This window comes from Martes martes (genome assembly GCF_963455335.1).
Source record: "Martes martes genome assembly, chromosome: 9".
In the NCBI taxonomy this organism is placed as follows: domain Eukaryota; kingdom Metazoa; phylum Chordata; class Mammalia; order Carnivora; family Mustelidae; genus Martes; species Martes martes.
Genome location: NC_137896.1, coordinates 4434171 through 4452358, shown reverse-complemented (window position 1 = coordinate 4452358; position 18188 = coordinate 4434171). Strand labels below are relative to the sequence as shown.

At 49.8% G+C, this 18188-nt stretch overlaps 1 protein-coding gene across 1 annotated transcript in view; it reads right to left on the bottom strand.

Annotated features, from left to right (window-relative positions):
- Positions 1–1189: 1189 nt before the first annotated feature.
- The window catches only part of LOC308349897 (serine/threonine-protein phosphatase 4 regulatory subunit 1-like), a gene marked incomplete at its 5' end in the record, with an annotated part of 81573 nt that continues 64574 nt past the window's right edge, over positions 1190–18188 (bottom strand). The window contains 11 exon segments of the mRNA XM_080814748.1: positions 1190–2549; positions 3305–3446; positions 5635–5769; positions 6579–6699; positions 8838–8938; positions 9854–10015; positions 10280–10465; positions 11375–11470; positions 14048–14241; positions 16422–16879; positions 17965–18149. Of these exon segments, the coding sequence (XP_080670874.1) occupies positions 2392–2549; positions 3305–3446; positions 5635–5769; positions 6579–6699; positions 8838–8938; positions 9854–10015; positions 10280–10465; positions 11375–11470; positions 14048–14241; positions 16422–16879; positions 17965–18149 (1938 nt within the window). The 3' untranslated portion in view covers positions 1190–2391.

Here is an 18188-nt window from a genome sequence, read left to right as displayed (position 1 = left end):
GCCTCGTCTACAGGGGTCGGGCCGGGCTGCAGCCGCGCTCAGCAGCCCTATTCCTGGCACGAGTGGAAAACCCCCACGGAGCCAGGCCGGCGCTCAGGCCTTCGTGAGGATCTGCAGAGCCGCATGAAAACCCATCAGTTCTGAAAACGCTCTCGAATTCTCGAAGGGAGAAAGGAGCTGGTGAAAACTCTAGCAGAGGGGAAGCGTCCACTGGGCTCGGGGCTGGGATGGCTCCACTGTGAAGATGCCTTTCAAGGGAGCTCCATCTGCGAGAAACCCATCTCGTGGTTTTCCATTAATTCACCCAAGAGGAGGCCGAGTGTTCAAGTACACAGGAAGCTTACGTGTGATGATCAAATCGCAAACACTCAGTGCCCCACACCTAGGAACGATTAGTGCCCCGAGCTGAAGTGATGGGGGAAGGAGCACAGGAGAGAGGAAGGTGAGGAGGGGAGCAGAGCCGCCTCAGAAAAATCTGTTGTTACAAAACACGAATAAAACGTGAGCCTTAAACATACTTCTTGCAGAGAAATTAGTCATTTAAAAAAAAAAGTTGCATTGGAAAGGCATTCATTAAGTTACAGACCATTTTTTAGTAAACTCAACTTTTTTTAAGGCTGGATTATTTACCGAAGAGTCTACAAATCTCTACAAGCACATCTGTTTCAGCAAATTCTATGCATCGCAACACAAACTGAGGTTGTTTGTTTTTCCTTAGTGGAAAGCGAAGCTCTGCACAGAATACAAAATTCCAGGTGATAATTCTATTTGCTGCCTGGTCAACAGATTTTAACAATACGACAACCTCAATTTCTAAACAATAAAAAAAAAAAACTAAAAATTATCTGTTACTGAAGCGAAAACAGTATCTCCATCTATTTACTTTAGGCAAATATTGAACACAAGGCGGACTGACTGATTTTTGTTTCTCTTAATAGGTAGCCTCCACAGTTTACAAGACCAGTGCTCTAACCCCTGAGCTATGGAGCCAACTGCGCCTCCACAGTTTATAAGCTCATGCTCTGCTGGGGCTGCCCGAATGCCACCCTGGGTTACAATTTGAAATTCTCACACATGTACCTTATTTTCTTTGGCACGGTATAGATTCCTTCCTTTCTTTTTAAAGAATCAGCTCAGTGGAACTTGGGGGAGGGGGACAATATCCTGTATACCAGGAAATTCAATATATAGCTCCAGAAATTTTATTTTTAAGAAAAGGGAGAAAGAAAAGACGGACAAGAAAAAGATCCAAGGAAAGAATGGCAATAGCAACGTGCCCTTTGCAGCCCTTGAACCCCAAATGGGCCACTCCTTCCTTCCTTTGTGCCTGCTTTCAAGATTAAAAATAGAAGCAAGAAAAATAACGTGAGCCTGCACATTATACAGAATTTAATGAAACGTTTATAGAATCTCGAGTTATTCACGAAAACCGTTTAAGTTCTAGAGCATCTTGGTCTAAATTTTAGAAGAATGAAATCTGAAGCACCATAATTTAACCCCCAAATCCCTGGCAAGTGTACGGACTGATCGGGACTGCGGGTTCCTAGTCTCCGCTAAAGATCCTGAAGCATCAGCTGTAAAGTCAACATCCTGCATCTCAGTGATCCATTTCCCTCCTGCATTCTTAAACGTAGGATAATAAATCCACATAAGAATGAAAAATCTTTCTTTCTGCCTCTGTCAAAGGCCCGTGCGGATCTTTATGGATACAGTCACCGCAAGAAGGGGAGGGAGAAGTGCCTGAGGAAAAGTTCCAAGTACAGTTTGCACAAAAGTACAACACTAGACAGGCCGCCGTAAATCATTCTTCAGATTTCCTTAACTCTCACATTTTTCAAAAGTAAACAAACTGGGCTATATTTGCAGCAACTCCAAGTGGAGCATAAATTTAAATGATGTATTTGTTCTGTTCACTGATAGGAGGCTGATATTACATTAGTATATTTTTTCCCTGTCAAGAGTTATTTACATATGTACATTATTTGTTAAAAATAAAATGTAATGCCATAAACTATATTTTACAGGAAAGCATGAGGGAAGCCAAATATGCAAGTCTCTGAAAGACTTAAAAGCTTCTAATAAACTACTTTATTTTGGGAGGAGGGGGCTTTAAATCACAGTCTGTCATGGAGAAGGCGATCTGGACCCCCGTGCCCAGCTGCCACCTGGTCCTACAACCCGGTCGCAGCCAGGGGCACAGAGGGTGGTGCCTGCCCCCGGAGCAGTCCCTGGTGCTGCGCATGGGAAAGGGGTCATTTGAGTGCCTGTCCTCAAAGTTTCAGAGCTCTTTTCTCCCTCGGAAGGTATGACACGGTGAGACCCCTGACAAGCAGGGGTGAGTGGTCTGCGCCCACGTGCGGCGGGCCCGGGGTGCGCAGGAGCCCCGGGCGGTTAACTCCGTTCCTCGAGCAGGGGTGCGTCTGCGGTGCCCCGACGCTTGGGTTCCAGGGTGGCAAAAAAGGACACATCCGGGTCCGGGTCAGACTGCAGGGCCAGGACGGTCTCCTCAACGACTTGAAGATGAGGGTTACCGGCATTTCTCAAGTACGCTGGAGAGAGAACACAGGAGTTTGGCTCACGTGCCCATGCCCCGTGTTCCCAAACATACCTGAGTGCTGGGGGTTCTGCAAACCACACCTCAGGACAAGGAAGCACTTGCATAGCATAACCAGACACGTGAGGCCTTCACAGTGATACCACGATGACTTTTGTCACAGTAACTTCCTAAATTTCAAAGATGGACTCCCGAGAACAGGTATGCGTATTTTTTAAGTTATAATTTAAAAACTTCCACGTCATCTTTCCTTTCCTCCACTAGGCAAGAACTGCACGCGCGCGGAGGGCAGGAAGGGGCACGGGTGGCCGGCGGGGCACAAAGCGGGGAGACAGGCGCTTGCGGGGACAGGCTGGACGCAGTGGGCTCCGCCCGTGCTATAGGCACCACTGTGCCGGCTGAGGGACACAGTCTCCCGCTCCGTCCTGTTCAGGACATGGTGATCGCTTCCAAACCTCCCAGGAATTAAGGCTGACGTTTGCTGCCGCTCGTGCTCTCTGCATCGTTAACATTTACAAAACTCTTCCCCATTTCTAGAAGACTGTGTGAAGTTCTGCATTTTAGCGTGAAGCTCGTTAAATGTGAAAACCCAACCATTTTATAAATAACAAACTATTCTGCATAAAAGTTAATACATGGGTTTATATAGTAAAGTCTGAAGCATGCGTGCAATTTCCTAGAGAGGAAGTCTGGCAGCACACTACCTGGTGAGCTTTAAGATGTGTAAGTTCAGAAAAACAGTCCACATACCCTTTTCCAGCAGCGTCTGCCGCAGAGCTTTGGCCAGCAGAACCCTCACATTCGGCACAGGATCGGAGGCAAGGCTTAGGAGGCTGGGGAGCAAGTGTTCAACAAACTGCTCCACAGGGATGCACTCCTCGTCCACCACCGCCTGCCACGACAGACAGCCACAGCCAGCGAATCGACACTTTTCCACAGTGGTCAGCGGGTTTCTTTTAAACACATACCCTTCCACAATTCCAAAGAAGTAATTTCGGGATCTGCGGGTCTGCGTGTGTGTGTGTGTGTGTGTGTGTGTGTGTGTGTGTGTGTGTATGAATCTTAAAATCTCAACCACTGAATTTGGTTAGAAACACAGTTAACAATTTCTAATTCCTTACCAAAGACTGGGTTCTAGGTGGTGTAAAATCTGATGAAAAAATAAAGGCTTCGGAGTCAGACAGGCCTAGCTTCAAACCTAACTTGGTCACTTACTGGCTTCATGGCCTGGAGTAAGTGGCTTCACCTGTCTGGGCCTCGGTTTCCCCGTCTACATGAGGGGGACGTGGTGGGGACGGCAGAACATTTTGCAAAGAATCTAGCAAAGCGCCCACCAATGAAGGCTGAGCGCCCTCCCCTCTGCTACTCACCAGAACTCGGGTGCCAGGCCTGTCTAGGGCCACCCGACCCCAGACTCCGGTGCAGGCCCGGCCCTCTCTGTGACCCCCTGACAAACACTGTGTCCGTGAGGACAAGCAGCATCTGCACCCTGCGGCCCTGACAGAGCCCTGCGTCTCACCGCAGGCCGTGGAAGCCAGAATGAGCCTAGTTTTACAGGGCAGGGAACTGGGGTCCCGAGAGGAGCCACCCACAGGCTGCCTGGTCCATGAGCACCAGCGGGGGCCGAGTCCCAGCCAGGCCTGTGGATTCAAAGTCCTGCAGACCTTCCTGCCACAGGGTGACAAGAGCACCAGGTGTTCACGAACTATTTCTCACAAGTCGAGGCCACGCAGAGGTAGCAGCTCGTCCCCTCTACAGCACAGACCCTCGCCGGCCCCCAGGTCAGGCTCTCTCCCCAGAGTGCACTGAAATAACCATCAAGTGACCTCCCCTCTCCTTTGGTCTGTCTCATATCGTGGGTTTTCTAAATCCTTAATAATTCGTGAAAGCGCATACACTCTCCTTTTTCCTGAAGAAAATTAGTGGGTATTTTTTGCCTTTTGTCTCATCATGGATTTTCTAAATCTCAGATCAAGAATTAAAAAACAAAAGCAAAGATATTTCGTTTACCCCTTCTCCACAAAACGACTGGATTGGCGTCTTCCTTACACAAGTCTGTGGTGGGAGGCCTGTAGTCTGGGAATCTGGCATTTCACTTGGCCACCCACTGCCCATTCAAAGCAGAGGGCCAAAATACCCTGTGATGCCCTGCCAGCCCGACAGGGGGCCCTGGTGAGTCCTTTGGTGGGGGAAGAGGGTATGAGGGTCAGCTAGAGTCCAGTAACAGCTCTACTGTCATACTGGCAAAGCCCGGTGATGGGTTCATGGGGAGCCCATGCTATTCCCCCCACCTTTGTACATGCTTGAAAATGTGCATGGGAAAACGTTAAAATTTTTTAAATAACACGTTAGCAGAAAAAAAAAATCCTGGCTTTACACTTGCTGTGCACTCTTGATCAAGTTACTTAACCTCTCTGGGCTTCAACTGCTTCACCCGAAACACCTGGTCTGAAAGTACATGCGTGTGACATGTTTGACCCATGGCCGATCTTACCCCTGAGGACCCGGTGTATGACGAGCTACCTGGCATACGGAGGAGTCAAGAAATGGCAGCCATCAGCCCCAGCAAAATTGAACGTGCCCCATTTCCAGGACACTAAGTGGAGAGGGTGACGTGACGTGCTGGACAGGCTGACATGAACTTCACTTCTAGAGGGATTCAGTAGCTCTGCCCTACTGCTCTGCTCCTGGCCCCGCCTTCCCTCCCAGGCAGCTGGCTGAGGGCTGGTGCCGGGATGACCATGGCCCTGGACCGGGCACGGCAGACACGGGGCTCTGGGCCTCGGCCTCACCTCACCAGATGGATGGTACCGGCAGAGCAGGAGCTTCTAGAACATGCCCGGCACACAGGAACCATTCAGCCAGCATCTACAGGACGAAGGCGCAGACGGGTTGGGTAACCCTGGGCCAATCACTGCCTGACTGGGCTGATCACAATCTCCCAGGAGATAAAGGGGTTCGGTCCACTGGTCCCCAAATTCCCAGCTGGCTTTTCAGGGCTGGGATTGTGTGTCTGGTGCATCTGGTATCAGTCCACAGCAACGTAAGCCCAGGGGAGACTCCCCCCAGGCCGTGCTAACCTGACAAATGAAAGCGAAAGCTTGCCTTCCAACCCACTTTGCGCAGTGCCGGAACCTGACGATGAGCTCACTGATGAAACTTAACCCCAGTGCGCTCTCACTGTGGGAGGAAAACTTCTGTAAAATGGCCACAACCTGTGGGAAATATCAGAAGAGCATATTTAAAATGCTGCCATCCATCTGAATCATGAATCCTACTCAACACAGAAACCAGACATGTTTATGCACATTTAAAATGAATTTATAAGCAAGGGAGAAATTTCATTTTTGTCACGGTCATCATTAGAACACAGAGGGGAAAGATGTTAAAGTACATGGCAATGCACATATGCACACTCAGCCACGTGAAACTCTTCTTAGAAATAAAATTTAAAAAGGGCCCAGCATTAGAAAAATACATTCTTAATCTTAAGATTCCAAATTTTAGAAAATGGCCCCTTGCATAATAACTAAATCATTACCTTTCAGAGCATGTCATTTTTGTAAAATCGTAATAGCATCAGAGTACCTTAGTAAATTGGAATTTTCAAGTGACCCCCCCCCACCCCCGCCAAAGTATTCAGCTGGTGTGAGACCACGTAAGACAGGACCAGTTCTCTACATTGGAGCTCTTGCCCACTAACTGCTTTTCTACAAAGCCATGCTGTTGAGTCAAGCCCAGTCTGAGTTTAAAGGGAACACTAAGCCATGGTTTGAAGGGTTTCTCATGTAAAATGATGTATCTTTAATTTCTATCACTGAAGCATACAGCTTAAGAAAAAGAAACTATGCTATGTATTGATAAAACTGTAATACAGTTTACTAATTTCAAAATTTAAAGGCTGGTTTCCTAGGTATCCAGAGAAACCAAGGGCAGAAAACAAAGAAGTTAAAATGTTAAGAACATAAATATTCCTACTTCCAAAAATCACAAACAAACAAACAAAAAAGCCATGATTCCTTACTAGTTTGAAGGAGATCCACCGAACTTCAGAAACTTTATCTGCACACAACTTTAAGGCAATATGCATTAAGTAATCATGAACGTCATTGGGATTATAGAGCTCCAAAATGAGTATCAGCTGTCTGAAATTTTTAAAAAAGAAAGAAAAAAAGAAATTATTGGGGGGGGGGGGACAAAAAAAAAAAAAAAAAAAAAACAACCTCCTTACTAATTTCTCTTTACTCTCATTTGGTCTTACAGAGAAAACTAGCCAGGCTGGGAGATAAGGCAAGTGAAGACCCAGCACGGCTTTCCGTGGGTGAAATGCCAAAAGCAGAAAGCTGAGTGAAATACCGTGCAAAGAAAAGTGGAAAAAAAAAATAAATCTTCATTCCTCATCTCATGCACTCAAACAAATCAAACAAGAAGGAAATAAATTACACTTTGTAAAACAGAGGCCGAGGAATTTGTGAACAGGGATAATATTTCACCGTGAGGTTATCGGCTGGAAAGCACATAAAACTTTGCAGATCAGATAAGGTAAAAATAGGCAGCGCTCGAGTTCCCAGAGACCCGGCACACAGACGGCGGCGGCCAAGCTCGCGCCGGTCCCCGGCCCCGGCCCCGGCCCCGGCCCCGGCCCCGGCGGCGGGCGGCCCCGCGCGAGCCTGCGCTCCCACGCGCCGACGGTCCGCTTGCGGAGAACCGCGCGCCAGCCCCGCGCCCGGGGAGCGCCAGCCCCGCGCCTTCCACTGTCTGTAAACGGGGACGCGGGAGCGGGAGGAAAATAAATGGCATCACCCCCACGCTGGCAACGAAAGGAAATGAAAAAGAGATTGGAAGGAAGTTAGAACCAGAAACCAGGAGTGCCGGTGAATACTTTCATATCGAAAAGCTCTGTTTTCAGAAAAATGATAGCAATATCACGGGCAGGGGGAGCACGGAATTCATATCAGCGGGTCCGGCTTCAATAACCACGGCCGAGATGGAAGATAGCCAGCGCTCCGAGATAACGCTGTCGGCGGCGCGAGCCCTGCCGGCGCGGCCCGGCCCGGCCCCGGCCCCCGGCCCCCGGGAAGCGGGTCGACCCGGCCCCCGTCCCTTGCTCGCGATCCCGGCCCCGGGGAAGCGGGTCAGTCGGGCCCAGCCCCCCACCCCCGGCTCCCACCCCCCGCCCCCCACCCCGGCCTCCACCGCCGGCCCCCCACCCCCGGCCCCCACCCCCGGCCCCCACCGCCGCCCCGGGGAAGCGGGTCCGCCGGCCAGAGACGGACCTGGCCGAGTTCCCGCGCACGGCCGCTAGAGGGCGCGAGGCTTTCATGGAAAACAGGGGCCTGTTTTTGTCTCCGATGTAAGCTGGGAACACGGCATAATGACTAAAAGCTCAATCTCTCAAATTAAGCATAATGATTAAAGATCACAGCAAAGAGAAAATCTTTTAGTTTGCTCCTGGCATCGGCCAAATCATATCCTGAATAGCTGCAAAAGCTTGATGGATTTCTACAGCAAAGACAATGATTGGAGAGATTTCCAGTTGAGGGTAAGAAAAATGAAAACTGAAGCTGGGGGGATACAGCCTGGGCAAGGGGCAAATGGCCACCCGGCCACCCACCACGGCCACCACACCCGCTGGGCACTGTGCAGAGCACGTGGCAAAGCACAGGGCACGCCTGGGGATGGGGACTTATTCAGAGCGTTGGCTGTTAGAGAAGAGGGCCCACCCTTTGCACCCCTCTGGCCAGCACAAGACAGGATTAAATAAGCCCTTCACACACAAAATGACGCACAAAGAGCAGCCACCTTGGGCGACGTTTTTATCTAATAATCGTCTGGTCTCGGTGAGACCTTCCCCTGTCTCTCTCTGTCGCGTCATGTTCTTTAGAAGCTGAAGTGTATACGCCACACTGTGCCCTGCAGAGAGGGCTGCACTCAGAATGTTCAGGAAAGCTCTGGCAAAAACTCTTCCGATTAACAGGAAAATATTGAAGAGTGGGTGATTCATCTTTTATTTGGTTCGAATAAATTGCCTTAGAGAACAGCAGAACACACTAATTCCACAGTGACTCGAGCCCTGTCTGCATCTGAAAATGAATGTCTCCCCGGAGACCGTGGTATTTGTAACTTAGAGCTTCGGAATTCACTTTATCCCTTAATAAAAACATAATCTCTTTATCCGCAAGAACACTATTACTGCTACTTTAGAAATCAATTATAAGGTAGGAAAATTAAGAATTATTCCATCTAATTTGCCTTCTCATATCCCCAAACAGGTTTTACTTACTCTGCTAGTTCATATCGAAACCTCCAATTCCTGCTGTTATCGGTCACTACAAATTCTTGAAGCTGATAAAGATATTCTCTCCTCTTGTCTTCGTGAAGCAACTATTTTTTAAAAATGTATACATAAATAAAAATAGAGAATCCCTCAAAATGACCCCAAATACACGGTCTGATCACCCTTGAAGTTCTGCACTTGTCCCTGGCAAGAACTGGGCATTCCCCTATTGCCCTGAACTCCATCCATCACCCGGGGTGGCTGTGAATTAACGTTGCTGGGAACAGCCCTCACATGGACCCCTGAATGCTTCCAACCTCTCCCCCGGTGAGTGCTTGTGGGTTTCCACATGCCCCCTAGCTCTTCCTTCTCTCATGATTTCCTGCCTGCAAACAACACGTATGTGTGCGTGTTCCGAAGACAACGCCGCTGCTGCTTCCGGGGGAGCTGGCTCTGCTCGCCTATGCCGGCACCACGAGGGGAAAGCTAGCCCAAGCCCAGTGCATCAGGCACCCCCATCCGTCAAGGGCAGCTCGTGGCCATGTAGAGGCAAGTAATTAGTTTCTCCAGGTCATTTTTAAAGTCTTATTTTTACACTCATCATCCCTTTAGGAAAAAAATTAAGAAGGCACGCAGGGAAGCAGCAATGTCTTGCAGAGAGCCCTTCAGGCAGAACTGAGACTGGGTTTCAGCTAGGCTCTTCCCCTGGGTGACTCTCGGCATACCGCGTGTGACCCGGGGGGCCTGGGCTCCTTCCTCCTCACAGAGCCAACGAGGCTACATGTCTACCATACTCCACAGAATTAGGACTCCAAGGGACGGGGAGATTACGAGGAAAGATAAAAAAAATATTTACCCATCACTGTGAGAATACCCAGTGTCAAGACTCCGGACAGTACCCCTGAACCCAAGAAACCCAGACTAGCTGCTCCGGTTGTCCACAGACTCTTTCCACAGCCCGGGCTTTAAGAATTGCTTTGAAGAGGGAAGGTTTGTTTTTCCTTTTTAATCCTTCTTCCTACCTTTAGAAAATCATACAGGTGTTTAAGAATTCCTATTCGTACTTCATCCAGGTCCTTTAAAAATCCATTGAAGACGGGCACCAGGTCAGCAGCCGTGAGCTGGTCCCCGAGAATCACAGCCAGCTCGTGGATGGAGAAGGCCAGGGTCCGACGCACTTTCCACTGACAGTGCGCAGGAGGACAGACAAACCGCAGAAAGCAAGCACAAGGCCACGTTACCAACAGAGTAAGTGGCGCTTCTAGAATAAACCTGATGCTGCCTGGGAATGGGCCGCCAAGGGCTTCACCTCATCGGAGCCCCGTCAATATGCCAACGGCACCCGCAGCCAGTACAGGTAAGCCAGGGAGCACCGCGCGCTCCCCTTTTCCTCCCCAGCAGATGGCCCGCCCCATTTCCGTGGGCGCCTCTGAAAGGGCTCCTTTTACCTGCACATCGGAAGCCAGCGTTTCGTACGTGTCTCTCAGGCAGTGCCAATTTTGCCTGCCCAGGGTGAGCGCCACCCCCGGGAGGCTGTAGGCGCAGTGTTTGGCTATGTCAATATCGACGGTCTGGGCGCGAGCGGGGTCGGTCATCGACACGTACTGATCCAGCAGGGGCTGAGGTATTATGTCCTGGGAAACAGTGGAGAAAGGAAACCATCACGCTTGCAGGGAAGAAAGGAAACCATCATGCTTGCTCAGCAAAAACAAGGAGTCTGGGATTTGGGGCTGAAAACAGCAAAGCAGAGACGTCAGGGGAAGATGAGGCCTTCCGAAAAGCTCGGGGCTCTGGGTGGGTGGCCTTCTTGGTCTGCAGGTGAAATTTTCAACTTGGACCGAACGATGCTAAAGCAAGGCCCTCACTCATCTTTTCTCACTTCATCTAACATTTGACGGCTCAGAGAACAGTCTGGGCACCAAGGCTGGGTTAAGTCTGATGCATACGGCTCTTGAGAATGGAAACGATCTGATCTTTTCTCGTAGCTGCCCAGCACCCAGAGCCCCGGCCGGGACACGCTGACTGTCAATGGCTTTTCCCAGCTGACGGGACAGCACCTTCCTACGACATCACCCACTTACCTTCTCTTCTGTCAGGACAAGGCGATACGATAATTTCAAACATTTAAGAGATCTTACATAGCACAAGAGCCTATCCACAAGATAAAACAAAGCCAAACATAGGTCAATCAAAGAATCCGTCAAAAACTTTTCAGATTACGACAAAACAAAACAAAACCCTGAAATGACTTGTAGAAATAGACACTAAATACGAACGCAATGCACAGATGTCAGATTCTTTCTCCTATTTGACTTGCTTTATTAAAATACTGTTCTAGATTGTTTGAAAGATTTTAGCACTCCTTTAAAATCTGTTTGTTTTTTTTTAATAAGCTAGAGAGGAAATATTAGCAACACAGAGAAGGAGTGAAGCTATGTCATTAATATTGACAGAAGAAAAATATCTGGTTCCCGTGGCCGTTCATAAATTTAACTCCCAGAAAAGGTGACATTTTGAGATGCTTTTCTTTTCAAGGAACAAACCTGTAATTTAGACTTATTCTCCTCAACTGGGGCGGGGAGATGCCTCTGCTCCGTCTCCAGACTGTCAACGGCTCCACCGCAGGGTCGGCCGGGCTCCTGCAGAGTTGATCGGACACATTACCAACTTACCCCAAACACGGAGCCATCCTATCGTTCTCCCTCAAAGAATCCGCTTTCGGTGCTGGAAATGACCTCTGCAGACCAAGACTAGCATTTCCCTGGGAGTCAGAGGTCTCTCTCCAGATGTTAAAAAAGACAACTGCACAGGTATGGAGGGTGTGGTCAGTGATTTTAAGGGCCAAGGCAAACAGATATCATGCATTTTTCATCTCAAGACTGCTTGAGGCCTTTACAGAAGACAGGTGGATGTCTGTGAGAAGCCACCACTTGAGTCTGCACTGACCACTCTTTAAGGCCTAAGGTCCTGGGATGGTTAACCAACCCCCTTGTAAGAGTCACACAATGAAGACACAAACCACCCAGACAGCAGGACAAGCAAGCGCGTCCAGTATTTCTGGGGAGCTGGAGACGTGCGGCAATGCAGACCCGTCGGGGCGGATGGACAGACAAGGGGAAGGCCGGTCTAATTTGGGGGAAGGCATGGCCGATAAAGGAGTATTTACCTGGAAAACTATCCTTGATTTTCACATGTACAAACACTTCTAATGTTTGCTGATGAACCTTTACAGTAGGTTAACAATTAATATGAGCAAGAACACTCAACAGTGACATATTGGTCTCTGATCATTGATTACATTAGTGGAGATGAACCTGACCTTCTCCTCCACCCATCACATGGGTTCGCACGTGTACTTGAAATGTCATCCTGTCTACCAGCTTAATGGATCCTGACAAATCAGCTCAATATATGATCCAGGAAAGTCGATTAATACACCGATAGATGCTTCGTTTGCTCTGAGGCATGCTACCACAGCCTTCAATTCCCACGATTTTCACTGAAATATACTGCTTATTTTAATAGAGGACAGGATAAAACAGAAATATTTGGGCATGATAACCTAAGACCTCAATTTTTCCAAGTTCATAACTTCATAGACGTTAATGTGTAGTAATCACTGTTCTTCTTTCGGGAGTTAATCTGATTTCAGAGTTTTCAGTGCAGTTGGCATTGTGAGGTCATCTCCCCAAAAAGCCACCGGGCAGTCAAGACACCAGTGGGAAGCAACCAATACCCCCCCACCCCCCGCAAAGGGCATCTTGAGACTCGGGTGGTGTGCTAAGAAGGCAGAAAAGCAGCAAGCAGGGTCAATGCCAAAGAGCCGAGTTAACCAGCCACCCGGCCTCAGCCACTCTTCTGTCGTCTCTGCGAGATGACACAATCCTCATCAACTTAAGCTCTGGGAGTCTTTTGGTCCCTTTTCCTTCTTTTGCAACTGGAAGCATCCTGACTGCTCCCAGTGGAACCGAAGAATCAAGCCGCAAATTCAAGAGCCCTGATATCTCACAACATAAACCGAAGGTCGGCTTGCATGAGCCCTTCAAAATCCTTCAAGTAACAGAGCCAACTTGGAGGAATCTACTCGTTTCCCTTCCTCTCACTTCTGCACGTGACGAAGAAGCCCCAGTCCAATCAGGTCTCCACCACAGTGGACATGGCCATGCCTTTCTACCTAACCTGTGATTTCCACATTCTAGGCAACATGGGTAACAACCATTTTCTTGCCTATTTCTGAAAATAAACCAGCAAAATAGGCCACCCCCTCATTTTATACTAATCAAAGACAACCATCACAAACTCCTAAACATTTTATATTCAGGCTTCTAAGTGGGTCTTTTGTTTTGTTTTACTGGCACAGGCCTAGACGGGAAGGGAGGTGATAAGTTCATTCTGTTGCTAGGATCCAATTATCCACTGCATGGATGGTGGAACAATTGGTACTCTGGCCTTAGAGACCACGGGCTTGAAGAGATGATCCACCACGGCACAGGAAATGAGGAGATGCCCACACGCCCAGGACTTGATGATCTTGGACCCCACCCTGATTTTAATTCTATAGTCTCGCCCGGACCTGGGTAGGACCCCAGCTCAAAGCGGTCAGAGCCGGTCACTAGGAGTTTGGAAGGCATCAGAGCCTCCCGCCCTCGTGAGCTGGAAAGCTATGAAGACTGCCGGTGCCAGCGAGCCTCAGGCCCCCTCCCCTTCCTGGATGCCGAGTCCCCGCCTCACGGGACGAGTTCCAGGCTGCAGGATAAAAGCCGCTGAGCTGCTTCTCAAGTCTCTCCTCTAACGGCAGGCCAGTACCTCTGCTGGGGTGACCACGTGCCCAATGAGCGTCTCCGGAGCGAGGGCTGGACGTGGCGGTCCGCCTGCTGAGGCCGAGGCTGGCTTTCAGCTCTAGGGGCCGCAGAACCCCCCTTGGAAAGCAGCAGGGAAACTGGCACATATACGGTCAATCCCCACAAAGACCCGAGACTCGACATCTTTGGAGAAGCGGGAAGGTGCTTGTGGGTCTCCCCACTCTGTTTTGGTGGAGGAGAGTCAGGGTTATCAATCACCTGATTGATTGGTTGTCTAGTTATCCAAAACATGACCTTAAGAATAAAATTAAATTTGCCATTTATCATCTCTGCCAGGATATAGTAATAAAAGAAAATGCAGCTCTGTGATTTCTGTCACGCCCTCCGGGGCAGAGGGACAGGGTAAACACTTACTGTGCTTTGTAATATCCTGGGCTCAGAGGACTCCTTCTGCGCTGAGGAAGCCGACAGAGCTGTGGGATTGTGAGACGCAGGCCTGGGAGCTGAAACGGACCCCTCGTTCCGACCTTCGGTCCCCTGGTGCTCGGGCTCATTCACAGAGTCAAGCTGTGCGGCTCTCAGAGCAGCTGATAAGACCTGGACCTGAGCTGCAGGGAGAGAAGTTTCAAGAATCTTAATAACTTTATTTGGTTTGTAGGGACTCACTTGAGAAGGGTCTTTGCGACAAGCCAGTCTGGAAGCGGGTGCGCCACACAGGCACGCACCCTCAACACATCTGTCCCGGCAGTGGGCGGGCCCTGGAGTCCCAGAATGAGCTCTCGGGGAGGTGGTGATATTTACAGCCATTAACTTTAACTATTCCAACTAAACGCCAGCCATGCACAGAGCATCAAATCTGAACTCGAAACGCCTCAATGAGGACAATCAGAGTTTGCCTCCATCATCTCTCACAGAAAGACAACATACTGTTCCTGAAGGCCAGTGTCTGGGAGGTCCACCCACTCGGTGAGGGGGTCCTGCTCCCCCCCCCCACCAAACACCCACAGAAATCAATCCATCTCCGTGCACAGAGATGAGTACAGATCTCACTGATCAAGCCCCAAGGACTATTCATTTGTCCACAGCATGACTGCCCGAGACCCTCCTAACAGCAGAGATGACATATTTCACACAACTTTCTGTAAAAACAATCTGATGTCCATCTCTAGATACACACACACACACACACACACACACACACAAAATAGTGCCTACATCCTACTTTCTACAAGTTAACTTCAACAGACCTCAAGATTCATTAAAATGTTTAGAGTTCGTAGCTAGCTCCCCACTCAGCCCAGGACAAGATCCCACCTCCCTAGTGCAACCCACCAGGGCCTTCCCGATGGCCCGAGTCATGTCTCCAGCTGTAGCCAGTCCACAAATCCCCAACATGCTGTTTATTTCTGAAACTTCTGGGGTCACGGATCCCTCTGAGCTCTGACGAAAACTATGGAAATGAGGCACGCACATACATGCAAGATTTTACAAATGATTTCAAGGGCCTGAAGGAACCCTCTGAAACTCATCCCTCTCCCTTCTCTGCAGTGCGTTCCTAGCTGTCATCTTTTGGGCCCCACATGAAATGCCTCCCGCTCTGCAAGGTCTTCTCCCGGACATTCCCTCTGGCCCCAGGCATCCTGCCCTGTGCTGGCACAGTGCGTCACACTGCCTCCCGTCCCAGCCCCCGCCACAGCCTGTGCTGGTGGCAGTGTATGGAGCTCCCTCCACAAAACCGTGTGCCTGTCACTGCTGCCTAGCACCCAGCCTGGGGCCCAGGACTGAGATGAACGCCGCTTTAGAAATGCGGTTTCCGGGCGCCTGGGTGGCTCAGTGGGTTAAGTGTCTGCCTTCAGCTCAGGTCATGATCCCGGGGTCCTGGGATCGAGTCCCGCATCGGGCTCCCACCTCCATGGGGAGTCTGCTTCTCCCTCTGACCTTCTCCCCTCTCATGCTCTCTCTCTCTCTCTCTCAAATAAATAAATTAAAAAAAAAATCTTTTAGAAATGCAGTTTCCAAAAACAGACCTTTGTCTATAGCTATTAGAAGTGATATGTTACATGTGCTCATTCCTTCGGCAACCATTGACTTAATTTCCTTTATAAATTTAAAGAGAAAGAATAATCACAGGGCTAACTTGATTTTCACATTTCCTTTCCCGAAAGCTTCACAAATCTTTGCCCGGCAACAGCAGCAAGTGTTGTTTTTCCTGATCGCCCCAACCCAAGGAAGAATACAAATATAGCACTGTTTAGAGCAAGAAGAGGCGTGATAATGGATATGGATCGCGAGGCCTGGCTCCCAGATCAGACGCTCAGTGGGAGCACTAGTCATAACATGAAAAACACCCCAAAGAAGAAGTTGTACTTTCCCTTGCTGTACAAAGACAAAAACCTTAAAGTTTGGCTCAGGGCTGAGTTAATAAGCTCCAAAAGGAGCACCATCCTTAGTTGTTCATACCTAGAAAAAGCCCCATCACATGGGAAATGATGTAAGAGCGTCCGAGGAGCTGATAAAATTTCCAGCGCTACAGATACACCCCCACGCTACCTGCCGCTCTAGCTGAGTGACCTTCAGCCTCGCACAGCTGCCCTGCACAGAGGTCCCCAGGGCTCCGGCGGTGCTGGGGCCGAGAGACCCTCTCCTGGCCATCTGTGCACAGCGGACACGAAGTGAGCACACATACACACACGCACACATACACGCAGGTGCAGTGGCACATAGGCCTAGCCAGCACACGACCCCCAGATACCCTGTTTCCTCCTCCATCACGGCAGACAATGCTTACCTTGAACATCTGGATCATTCATCAGATGCTCCTGCAAACTATCAAGGACTTTCTGAATCTCACTCCTGGCCACGCAGCTGCGCTGCACAGTCTCGGGCCTGCTACAGCCCTTCTCCTGGGGCCCAGCCTCACTCAGAAGCAGCTCTAGGTCCTCGCTTATGTCAGGGAGAGGAGTTCGCCAATAAAATAAATTATTGAATACATCCTCAGGACCCTCTGGGCTGGTGGAGGAGCCTGGTCCAGGGTGGCTGTGGACGGGGAGGTCACTCCCAGCAGGGAGCTTCAAGGAGGCACTGGCCTCCGGGGAAAGCCTGGTCAACTCGGCTCCAGCCAAGGCAGAGTCTTCTACTGAGTCTGCTGTGAGGCCATCAGAGCTAACGACCCGCTGGAAATCACCGGTTCCCGTTGGCGTGCCTCCCGTGGGCAGGTCTGGCTCCGTGTACACTGGCTTCGTGGAACTAAGGGAAGATGGAGGGGAGTACTTTTAGCGCCATGTAATGGACTGGAAGTAAAACGGGAAAACGTGAGCCCCACATCCTCCCAAGCCCTGTCCTCCTCTCTACCTGGCCATCCAACTTCCTAGGGCTAGAAGCTCATAACCTCACAAGAGCATAAAAGGTCCAGTCAGCCCCCGCTGCCCCCCTCCTCGGGAGTATTACGTGTGCTGAAAATGCCATGCAGAAGTTCATCCGATCCCTCCATTCTGTCCAAGGGGTGGATGAGCCCTGGCATCTGCGGTCACGGCCTCAGCGGGCAGAATACAGGCACTCCCTGCCGTCAGCACCTCCACCAGGGGGCAGCCCCTGGGACACGAAAGCCACCAAAACCACTGGGAGAGTCCTGAGGAGGAAGGTGCCGCACACAGGCCAGACACGCAGCAGGAGCTCAGTGAATTTTGGTGGAGATGGACAGAGGGGAGGGAGCACCAATGGTGAAAAGATGTATACTCTCTGAGCTATACATCACTACTCTCCTGCTCCGCTAGGACATTAGCACGGGAGAGCCGCTTAGTGCTGACCTCGGACAGTCTGGCTGGTGTGTACCCGTCGACCTCCGAGGAAAGATGAAGAACTCCAAGATCAATCACTAGAACTTACTAGAAAGGCGGGATAGCAGCCACTAATGGTGGGTCAGGACTGTCACCTGTCTGTGCAGGTAACATCCTGGGTTTATGGGCATGTGACACCAGGGCACAAACAGCCATTTGGGAGACCTCACATCTTGCCTATGTAAATTATCCAAAGAACTTCATTAATCAAAAAGTAAGAGAAAGTTTCCTTTACAGGTTATTTAATCACTACCCTCAATGAATATTTTATCTAAATTTAGGAGACACAGTAGCTTCATTATTTATAACCCAGTAGTCATGTTTCAAAATCATTATTGCAATTACTTTTGCTTCTTTACATAATTAAAGCTCTAATATCCCATCTTGCCCAGAAGGTCACTGTTACTAAAACTCCAGACAAGATAATTGCTAAAATTTTAGGTGGACGCTTGAGGTGCCGTGTGGGCCCTGGTAATTATCCTGCTCGGAGCTCACCAGGCTGAGAAAGTGTTGCCACAACTGCCTGCACGGGGGCCCCCGGAGGGGAGATCAGAGTCCAAATCCTGAGCCGGTGGTCGGATGCTCAGGGTGCCATCTTCTCGAATGTAGAGGCCGGCCCTGGAGGGGTTCGCGAAGGTGGAAATGAAGGGGCCCAGGGATTGGAAGGCAGCCTGACGCACCTGCAAACAGAGAGCACAGTGCAGTGAACGTGGCATTGG